Here is a 12062-nt window from a genome sequence, read left to right on the forward strand (position 1 = left end):
GTGATAAATCCTTTTTCTTATGTGCCCATTTGATTGACATCTGGCAAGGTCAGTGGGATTTGTGAAGTATTTATTACATAAAGTTATTTAGGCAAAGAATACCCTTCCTCCAACCACCATAGTGAAACACTGTTAATCAGGATGTCTGCTCATGTGATAATTCTCCTATTAATTCAGCTGTTTAAAAAGCCAAAAGAAACAATAAGCTTCTTAAAAAGGATTTATAAACAATCAGTCTTGAATTCCTTAAAAAAGGAAACAGACGCTATGCTGACGCACAATTTAAAAAAAATCAGAGAGTTTAAATATAGAACAACACTGCACTATAGATCAAAAACTGTTGAAAAGATTAAAAAAGTTAAAATACCCAAAGTGAGCTTATATAGGACACAAACTTGAAAGAAATCTAATGTAGGATTTTGAGCATTTTCTATATGAAGGCATAAAATAGGAATATATGCTTTAATGAAAAATATCTTCTGGCTTAAGTTTTTTCAATACCATTGTGTGTAAAAGAGAAATGCCTGGGAAATAAATTTTCCTTACACTTCAATATGCAAAGCTTTTATTTTCCATAAATTGTCAGTTCTAAACTATTTTCTTTACCTCAAAGTCATCTCATTTTTCTTAATAGACTACCAAGCTGGATATATTAACACCAATCATGTCTCTACTCATTGTTTTAGGTCACAATAATTAATTGGTACTTTATTGCCCATAACAGCTGTAACAGAAGTGAAATGCTTAGTGTCCTTTTCTTTGTGCACATTGCTTTGTACTTTCCTATTCTAGGTAAGGAAACTGTCTCTTCATATCGTTGTCAGATTTAGGACGGCCCAGCTAACTGGGTGATTTTCCTCCCAGCATTTGGGATAAATCCCGAAGTTCTGATGTAGTTAGTGAATTTTTACCTATTGAGAAGTACTGGATCTGAGAGACAAACTATAATAGATTCCATGTAAGATTCTGTTGCAATCTTTTAAGCAAATTACTTTCTAATTCACCTAAATTTAAATTTTTCTTTCTAGAAATTTTTCCTTTTACAGAGCAAATTATACTAATAGACTAATGACAGAATTTTGTCAAAAAATAAAATGATGATTAATATCTAAGTAGGCACTAAAATCTATGTATTACAATGAAAGTGTATCTATAGTCGGAACTTAACCTACTATTTCAATAAGAAAAAAAAAATTGTTCCATGTTTTCTTAGTAGACCTATGTTTGCCCAGAAATGAAAAACCCATTCATATTATTGGCAGTTCAAACCAAGGAACTAATTCCCTTTGTTTTTATTATTTAACACCTATAATTAAAAATTGTATCACATTCTATTCACACAAAAAAATCACCAAATGTGATTTATCTTATATGTAAATAGTGCAAAGTATATTCTACTGATTCAAGAAAAGTAATTTTTAATCCTTGTTCTGCAATTAACTGGTACTATGACTTCCAGCAATCATACAATCCAGGGGTTTGGGGTTTTTGTTTACAAAGTAAGGGCTTGGTCATCTCTTCTAGCACTGGAGATCTATAGCTCTATTTTATTCCTCTTTGTTAAAACATGCAAGGGATAAAGTTGGTCAAAGCAATAGTGACACCTGAATTAAGTAGGGCTAAAATTAGTTTCTTTTCTGTTTTTCATGACAGTATCTGACCTGCTATAATAATCTAAAAGATGTTTGTAAGTGGTACCTTATATTATTATTTATTGGACTTTTTCGTGTATTTTATCCAATGTCTTTTATTATAATTCTATATCATAAAAATATGTAAGTTAAATTTTAGCTTTGTTTCGGTGTAAGCCACAGCCTGTATTATGTGGTCTCCAATAAATATACCTACTAACCAACTGGCCAAACCAAAAATCCCATTTGTTTTTGGGGAGGCTGAAGGAAGTTCAGAGGAAAAGGGCAGAATAATAGTTCTTCAAGCAAATGGTGACTTGATCTGTTACCATGGTAGTAAGGACTGAAAGTCCATTTCAGCTGGAAAGGACTTTATAAATAACTACTTTCATGTTTTATAAGTTTGCAGATGGTCTATTAAGAGTACCTTCTATATTGCCAGTAATAAGTTCAGTAATAGACTGTACAGAATAGACCAAATAAGCTAATAATCACACTAATTTGTGTGTACTATAAACCACAACTCATGACATCTGCTTGTAGATTTCAGTTTTGCTAGTAATATGTTTATGACATAAAATAAATATTCAGTTAAGCGTCAAAGGAAGACAGAAAAACATTTTTTAAGAACTTAGCCACACACTTCTAAAACCAACATTGGCATTTTATGTCTCAAGAAACTGCTGGAAGGAATTTTTATTAAGTAAAATAATTGATATGCATAATAATAAATTTAACTTTGGCAAAATTCTATAAATCTTGAAATTTAAATATTTTATGTAAGTAAAAGCATTATAAAAATATTATTCTATTCAAAAACTAACAACTGATATAAAAGAGAAATAACTATCCCAACACCACTGCAGGAGTACTGTGTGCAGACTGTAGCTAGCATTGTGCGCATTAAGGAGAGAAGACTGTCACAACTGCAGAAAAACTATCGGCTTGTTCAAGTCCTCACTCAAAAAATAAAAGGCGCAGTTCTTCAGAAAAGAAATACTTAATTGTAGTTCTGCAACTCCTCATTAATAATCATAAATTAATCCTGTGAAACACAGCAATTTAGAGAAAATTTTTGTCATTGATGATCAAGTTTTATAGAAGCAATTAATTAAAATTTTTGAAATTTGAAAATGTTTTCTAACAAGAATTATTGACTTGTGACAGTAAATACTAGTAAGTCTTCTTCAGCAGTGCCACTTATAATGCTCTACAGGAAAAAAAATTAAAACTTCTGTCACATACAAATAAAAATCTAAGGATTACTTTACCTCTAAACAGTCTAAGCACCTAAAACAGAAGTATTTAAGACAGTGGTTCTCGACCTTCCTAATGCCACGACCCTTTAATACAGTTCATGTTGTGACCCCCAAACATAAAATTATTTTCATTGCTACTTCATAATTGTAATTTTGCTACTGTTATGAATCGTAATGTAAATATCTGATATGCAGGATGTATTTTCATTGTTACAAAGGGGTCGCGATCCACAGGTTGAGAACCACTGATTCAAGAGGAAATGATAAAGTTTTGATTGCTTATTATAAAAACTCTACAATTCCTCTGAGGACTTCAAAACTAGGATAATACAGCCAAAAAGGCAATTTGAACTTTCTAACCTTAAGAAGCAGCAAAGAAATAAATATTTTACAACCACAAATTTTGGCTGATTTAACAAAATATCTTAATAGTTGTAGTACAGATCTTAAAGAATTTATAGAATGTTGATAAAGATCAATTAAATTAGTAGGTCACATTACTTACTAAAAATTGTACCTCTCAAAAAAACCTTTGTATGTAAAAAAAAATGACAGTAAAAGTTATTTAAAATACTTGTGCTTTATTTTTAAATTTTTGTATCAGTAAAATGAATACATTAACTACAGAAGTTTCTAGGTAAAAAATTAAAATAAAAATTAGAATCCTTGGCTTCTGGGGTTGCTAAATTTCATAGGCTTAGGAATGGAACTTAAGAAAAAGCAAGACTATATATATTTGTACTATCAGCCAATTTTGGTGGATTCACATTCAATTTTTTATGTATTTTATATCTCAGTAAGGGAAAGAGAAGAAAAAAAGAGATAAAGGAGTAAAAAAAATTTTAGACCCCCAATACTAATGATTTGTTTACTAATTTTAGTCTTGTTTCTGCCACTTTCTAACTGGGTAAATTTAGCAAAGTGACCTCAATTTCTCATTTATAAGTCTGATTATAAGGTTAAAAATAATGTTTATAAATATGGTAGAAAATATAAAATTTCAAAGGAATATAAAGTGGTAGTATTTTTAGTCAAAAAGAACTCTGACAACGTAGAGGTGTTTGGTTAGTATTTGTTTTCTATTTTAAGCACAATAACCCATGCAGCGAAGAAAATTAGCTTGAAACAGGAAAACAAAAGTGATAGGCAACTTCGTATTTCTTACCTGCATACATATGGTATGTAAGCCTCTCTATAAGTTTAACAACAGTTCCTGCTTTGATAATTGGAATTCCAGCCTTGGGCTGCATATTTTCTTCAAATATAATATTCTCTTCAGAGTCAGGCTCTGCGAATCTGTAAACGTCAGCACTGGGCAGCCGCATCTGCTCCTCCTTCTCTTCCTGCAGCATCGTCACATCAAGCATCCTCTCCAGTGTGCTTCGGTACTGTAAAGATATCAATGCTGCCATCCAGTTGTTTTTCTCTTCAGCTGACTTGGCAGAAAATATAACACTATTTTCATCTTTTAAAATTATTTCAAAAGCATGCTTGTATTCATTGGTGTCATCTTTATCATTAATTTGTACCTTTCGCATAAAAAACTTTTCTTTAAGACGATATTCTGCATTGCTAGCACCAGGAAGTCTTGGCTGCCCGTGATTTGATTTACAGCAAATCATTAAGCCATCAAAGAGAAATATGTGTCTCTCATGTTTGGCTCCTACCCGTGTAAGAGTTCCTTCCATTATAAACTCATTGCAACACTGTCCAATGTCCTTTCCCTCCCAACCATCAATATTCTTCTGGATCTCGTTCATTTTCTTAATTGCCAGTTGTTTCCCCTTCATTTGCTGACTATAAAACCGACATGCAGATTCACTGGGATAAAGGAAAGACATTATTAGTACACAAATGATAAGAGTATCTAGAGCTCATGTAGATAAGGGATAATGTGAAAGTAAATCTTAAGAAGTCACACTGATAAGGTGCTCACTAATTCCCCAAATATATTAATGTAACAGAATTAAACAATTTTGGAAATTAGAGTAACACAGTAGAGAATTTGTTTTACAGTGCTTTAAAAAGAACAAGGACTACTGACAAAGTTCTACCCTATAAATTTACCTACAGAAAGATTATTTCCACCTTGGCTATTTAATATTTAGAATGACAAATATTTAAAAGTAGCCCAATCTAGTGAAAAAAGTAATTTAAAAGATTACAATATTTATAAGAGTTTAAATGGACAAGACCCAAACCTAAAAACATGTAGCACATATTATAATTAGGAAAGTGGAAGCAATGTTACCTCAATTAATGACTCTAGTTATATAATCCCTAAAATAAGGGACACTACTAATTTTACTTTGAAAGAACAATGATGCTGAGATAAATCTACCCAGTACATTTTACTCTGTCTCTCCTTTAGCTTACCAGTTGATTCTCAGGAGGTCTTGTCTGGGAGTACGCAAGGAAAATGCACAATATGAAAGGTTTTTCAAACAATAACAATTCTCTTGGCTTTGATGTCACTTCCTCTGAAAGACCAGACTTGTCACTAAAACTATTTTTTTCATTGTTTACTTGAGGAGGGAACTGGGATCCCTGAATTTATACAACAATATTCAGGGTAAAAGGAGGATATTTTAAAAAGTGAAAATATTCACCTTAGTCTTCGTTTTGCAAGACTTTTAGAACATATTTTTTCCATACCACTCTGAACATTAAGCAAAGCTGTTATTGCTTGTTTTAAACATTCCTTGTCTTCTTGGTCTTCACTTTTTTCTTCTAACTGCTGCAAAGCCAAAATGACAAATTTGAGCCACTGGGACAGTTTTGAACCAAATAATAATAATAAGCTCATTTTATTTAAGGATAAAAATAACATTCAACTCTTCACAATAAAAATTTTAAATGTGTTATAAAATACTGGGCATTATTCTTTTCAAAAGTGTTTCTTTTTTGAATACACAAGTTTTCCACATTTCAAAAAAAGCTAGTAGTGTTAAAAGATGGGTTATACCCTGTGATAGGCAGTAATGCGCAATTCCTCAAGTTGCCTATTACTGAAGAAATGAGGAGCATAAAGTGTAAATAACTATCACTGGATTTAGCACACACTAGGCGTGTAGATGGGACTTTTGAGTGTGGAATTGGTCTTAGGTCTTTGATCCCTACATTATCATTGTAGGGTACTGGGATGGTGAGGAAGACATACATTCAGAGAAGGATGCATTATAGTGGAGAGGAATCTCAAACACAAAACCTAGGGTCAAAGTTTGTGTCTACTTCTGTGTGACCTGGGGGAAAGTTAATTGATCTCTAACCTTTACTTTTTCCCTTTGCCAAATGAGGCTTATAAAAAGCCCGGCCTGCCTACTTTTTGGTGTTGTTATTAAAAATCAAAACACTTTGTAAATGGTAACATACAAGGTAAGTGTAAATTGTTTTCTCTGCAATTGTAATACAGAATTAACAACATTAATGTCATGAAGAACTTCGTCAGTATCTACCTTAAGATTTTGAATAAAGCTAGCAATATACATATGTATGAAACTCAAACACATTTTCCATTAGTGCCAAATATCTATTTATGACAATGTATACTTAACAAGAACTAAGTTATCAACACATAAATTGGCTATAATTCAAGCAATTAACAAAGTATGAATGGCAATGTATCAGTATCCTCTAAATATTCTAAACCAGTTTCTAACTACCAAAAAGGAAATGTTAGAAATAACATTTTATCAACAGAGCTTTCATGCAACTATTTAAGACCACCTACTTTATTCTCTACCATAAAGGAAAAGACTTGAGATAGAAAGCCATAAAATACTTAAAGTAATTTATAATGCAGTTTACTTTTCAATGAATTTCATTCTTCATTAGTACATTAGTACTTTAAGGATTTTATTTTATTTTTTATTTTTTTGAGACAGAGCCTCAAGCTGTCACCCTGAGTAGAGTGCCATGGTATCATAGCTCACAGCAACCTCAAACTTGTGGGCTTAAGCGATTCTCTTGCCTCAGCCTCCCAAGTAGCTGGGACTACAGGCTCCCACCACAATGCCCAGCTGTTTTTTAGTTGTAGTTGTCAGTGTTGTTTGGCAGGCCCGGGCTGGATTCCAACCTACTAGCTTTGGTGTATGTGGCTGGTGCCTTAGTCACTTGAGCTACAGGCACCAAGCCAGGATTTTATATTCTTGAGAGACATTCCTTAAAGGTCAATACCACATTCTTTTCTGCTTCAATTGATAAAAATTAGTTACATCCTTGCACACATACATGGACATGTCTTGTAAACTGTGAAAACTTTTTTTTTTTTTGAGACTGAGTCTCAAGCTGTCACCATGGGTACAGTGCTGTGGTATCACAGCTCACAGCAACCTCAAACTCTTGGGCTTAAGTGATTCTCTTGCCTCAGCCTCCCAGGTAGCTGGGACTATAGGCGTCTGCCACAACCCACTCTTCAACTATTTGTTGTTGTTACAGTTGTCCCTATTGTTTTAGCTGGCCTGGGCCAGGTTTGAACCCATCAGCCTTGGTGCATGTGGCTGGCGCCCTACCCACTGAGCAATAGGCACTGCCCTGAAAAGTATGAAAAACATATTTTTATTCAATGTCCTCATTTTTATAAAAATTATTTACTTAAAATATTTTAATGTTTAAATATTTCAGAAGTAATAAATGTCATATTGTAATATCTATTTAATGTTTAGGTTTTATTATCTAAATTTCTTATATGCATTATTATTTAGTTAGTTTTGAGACAGGGCTAGAGTGAAGTGGTCATCACCATAGCTCACTGCAACCTTAAACTCCTGGGCTCAAATGATCCTCCTGCCTCAGCCTCCCCAGTAGTTAGGATTATAAGGCCCCCAACAGGATGCCCAGCTTTTGCTCAGGGTGGTCTTGAACTCTAGAGTTCAAACAATCCTCCCTCCTTGGCTTCCCAGAGTATTAGGATTATAGGCATGGGCCACCACACCCAGTCTCCTATATTCATTATTAAAAATTCATTATATGGGCGGCGCCTGTGGCTCAGTCGGTAAAGCGCCGGCCCCATATACCGAGGGTGGTGGGTTCAAACCTGGCCCCGGCTGAACTGCAACCAAAAAATAGCCGGGCGTTGTGGCAGGCACCTGTAGTCCCAGCTACTCGGGAGGCTGAGGCAAGAGAATCGCTTAAGCCCAGGAGTTGGAGGTTGCTGTGAGCTATATGATGCCATGGCCCTCTATCAAGGGCCATAAAGTGAAACTCTGTCTCTACAAAAAAAAAAAAAAAAAAAATTCATTATACTTTCCACTAGAAGATAATCTACATTAAAAAAAAAATTCAGCCTTAATTGTGTTATGTGAAAGAAAAATCTACTCATGATAATTCCCAACATAAAAAAGGTAATAAAGAAAAGATATTTTCCAAAGGACAAAAGTCTTTTAAAATACATACATACATTAAAAAAAAATATTCAAGACTGGGCATGGAATCTCAGGCCTGCAGTTAGTACTCTGGAAGGCCAACATGGGAGATCACTTGAGCTCAGGAGCTGGAGACTAGCTTGAGCAAGAGTGAGATACTGTCTCTACTAATAGTATAAAAATTAATCAGATGTTGGGGCAGGCATCTATTTATTATCCCAGCTACTTTGGAGGCTGAAGCAGAAGGATTGCTGGAACCCAGGAGTTAGCTGTGTGCTAAACTGATGCCCATAGCACTCTAGCCTGGACAACTGAGTGAGACTGTCTCAAAAAAAAAGAATACTCGAACACTTTTTATTGCAGCATTACTTTTCACTACGGCCAGTTAGATTAAAGAAAGCCAGTGACCAGGTGTTCATAAAAAAGGACACTAGGTTTTTATTTAACAGATATTACTGGTAGGCTAAAGGCTGGATTCTAGATAATCTCTCAAAGTACCTTCCATCCCTATCATTCTAAACTATTTGCTTCTCACACATAATGGTAGAATTTTTTAGAGACAAATTATAAAAAGGTGACATTTTTATATTTTATATTTATATAAAGGTAACGTTTATCAAGTTTAAGCTTCAAGGGCAGCAGATACTCTAACACTAAAAGAAAATTTGCCTTTACCACTGAAGAATGAACTACTTCAATGAGTTGTTTCAGAATTTAATTACAAAAGTCAAGTCCAGAGATAGTCAAGCAATAAGATAAGACAATTAAAAATAAGACAATTTTTCAGTGACATTAACAGGCCGGCACAGTGGCTCATGCTTGTAATCCTAGCACTCTCGGAAGCCGAGGCGGGTGGATTTTCTAAGCTCACAGGTTCGAAACCAACCTGAGCAAGAGCGAGACCCCACCTCTAAAAATAGCTGGGCATTGTAGTCCTAGCCACTCGGGAGGCTGAGGCAAAAGAATCACTTGAGCCCAAGAGCTTGAGGTTGCTGTTAGCTATGACACTATGGCACTCTACCAAGGGCAATGAAGTAAGACTCCGTCTCAAAAACAAACAAAAAAAGAATTGACATTAATAGGTAGCAGAATACTGAGCCCTTGATATTTTGTCCTTGGTCATTTTTATTTTTATATTATCAATTCAGGTGGACATAACTAAAGGCACATAAAATATACAATTCTAATACACAATAATTATAAAAGAAAAAGTCATTTGGACTTCCTTTGATTTTCTGTTCTAAAAATGTTTCAAGTTTCTGAGTCATTTATCTGCCATTTAACTGTAGCGTTTTACATACTAGTATCTCAAAAATATTGTTAATAGGGTGGCGCCTGTGGCTCAGTGAGTAGGGCGCTGGCCCCATATACCGAGGGTGGCAAGTTCAAACCCGGCCCTGGCCAAACTGCAACAACAACAACAAAAATAGCCAAGCGTTGTGGCAGACACCTGTAGTCTCAGCTACTCAGGAGGCTGAGATAAACTGACTAAGCCCAAGAACTGGAGGTTGCCGTGAGCTGTGATGCCACAGCACTCTACCAAGGGCAACAAAATGAGACTGTCTCTAAATATATATATATATTTTTAAAATATTAATTATATATATAAATTAATTTATATATAGTTAATATTTAAAAATCTACCAACCCAAAGTATAACTCAAACTCATAAAACTTTCTTGATGAAATAATTTTAAAATGTCATCTTTACCTTCATAGCATTAGGTAAGTACCTAAAAAAATTTCAGTGTAATAAACGACCTTTCTTATAAGCATCCTTTGCCTCTTTCCACCTAACATAGCCGATTTAAACTGGGCAGTGGTGCAGAATAATTTTAACTACCATCAGAGAGGTGGCTTATTGTAGTTACAGAGACAAAACAGTAGCAATTAACATGTAAATGAGATTCAACAAAAGAGCATCCTCTGCTTATCAAAGTGATACTTAACACCAGGCCTTTCATGGGTGGCTATTTAATAACATTGTGCAACAGCAATAATAAAATTTTACAAATGCAGTTTATCTAAGTAGTTTAAAAAATTACCAAACCCTTATATTGTCATACATAAGATTGTATTTAAACTCATCTAAGGAATCATATTCTGAAGCATAATGAAAGCTCATATGCTCTATTGAGATAACAAAACTTTATCTTCACATAAAAAAGAAGCCACTTTTACCAGTGACTTTTTTTGGTCCCTTAGAAATAAGTAGAAGGGCAGGAGTCAATACGGTGTACTGCATGGACAAAGGAAACTCTTGGAGATAAATGGGATTAAGTTTAACACATATAAGAGGAAAAGGATACAATGGAAGGAACAGAATCAAACTCAAGATTGTTTGGTACTTAAAGAGTAAATTATTGTACCTGATGCATTTTATATTAATTCGATCCTTTCAGAAACATAAAGGTCTCACTTTGCTCAGGCTGGTTTCACAGTCCTGAGAGCAGGCGATCTACTGGCCTTGGCCTCCCAGAGTGCTAGGTTACAGGTGTGAGCCACCTTAAATTTGTTTTTATTTCTAGAAATTATTTTCTTCAGCATGACATTATATAAAATGAAGGAATTACCATTTATTTGATGACATAGACAGGATTAGAACCCAAATGAAGTGAAATGACTTTGAAAAACCTAATTAGGAATTATTCACGAATGAAAATGTATTTTATTAAAACAGATAAATTGTAGTACATAAGGATACAGTTAAGAAGTACATAGTATAAGATTTGGGATATAAAAATAGATCTGTATTTATCTTGAATACTGTGTACACACAAAGAGCTCATCACAAACTGTGAGAAGATGAACTTCATATTTTGATTTTGGAATGGTTTGTTTATATACTGTTTGGTGAGACACTGGAGCACATTACAACATGGGAAATACAGTCAAAGAGTAAACTTGATCTACTAGCCCTCTTAGCAAATGTGTAGAATATCATCCCACTTATTCCAGGTCTAATTAACCAGCAGCTGAATAAGTCTTTCGCTCCTGTTTTTTTTGTCATGTCACCACTTAAACATTCCATTAAAGCCTGAGGGTAAGAAAGCTAATAACATTCATACAAGTTAATTATCTTTTCTGTGGTAGCAGCACATCTACAAGGCATGGGTGGAGACAGAGTCTCACATTGTCATTCTCAGTAGAGGGCCCTTGAGTCACAGCTTACAGCAACCTCAAACTCTTGAGCTTAAGTGATTCTCTTGCCTCAGCCTCCTGAGTAGCTACAAATGCCCACCACAACGCCCGCACAGCTATCTTTAGGTATGAGGTCTCACTCTGGCTCAGGCTATCCCACCCGCCTCAACCTCCCTGCTGGGATTATAGGTGTGAGCCACCACGGTGAGTTGAAGATGAAATTCTTAACTAAAATGAGATTTGAAGTCTGTTACTTTAAATTTAGAAAACTGGTTCAAGGGAATGGATGCCAAACAAAACTTCTGTCTGGCTTACTTTTATGATATTCAGAGAGAAACCATGTTTTTTTTTTTTTTTTTTTTTAAACTCTACCTTTTTTAAAGAGTGTTATGTTTATTTTATTTATTTATTTATTTTGAGACAGTCTCACTTATTAGCCGTTGGTAGAGTGCTATGGCATCACAGCTCACAGCAACCTCCAAATCCCTGGGCCCAGGTGATTCTCCTGCCTCAGCCTTCCAAGTAGCTGGGACTACAGGCGCCCGCCACAACACCCAACTATTTTTTTGTTGCAGTTTGGCTGGGGCTGAGTTTGAACCCTCCACCCTTAGTATATGGGGCCGGCGCCCTACCCACTGAACCACAGGCACCACCTGAGAAACCATGTT

General features: G+C 34.8%; 1 protein-coding gene across 7 annotated transcripts in view; it reads right to left on the reverse strand.

Moving 5' to 3' along the window:
* The window catches only part of SOS1 (SOS Ras/Rac guanine nucleotide exchange factor 1), a 134252-nt gene that overhangs the window by 42944 nt on the left and 79246 nt on the right, over positions 1–12062 (reverse strand). For 4 of the 7 annotated variants that reach the window (XM_053587739.1, XM_053587737.1, XM_053587736.1 and 1 more), the window contains 2 exons: positions 5500–5627; positions 4056–4711 (listed from right to left, as the gene is read on the reverse strand). In XM_053587739.1, the coding sequence (XP_053443714.1) occupies positions 4056–4711; positions 5500–5627 (784 nt within the window). The remainder of the gene's footprint in view (positions 1–4055; positions 4712–5499; positions 5628–12062) is intronic. The other 3 variants (XM_053587741.1, XM_053587740.1, XM_053587738.1) reach the window with 3 other exon arrangements.

Source organism: Nycticebus coucang, chromosome 4 (genome assembly GCF_027406575.1).
Source record: "Nycticebus coucang isolate mNycCou1 chromosome 4, mNycCou1.pri, whole genome shotgun sequence".
Lineage (NCBI taxonomy): Eukaryota > Metazoa > Chordata > Mammalia > Primates > Lorisidae > Nycticebus > Nycticebus coucang.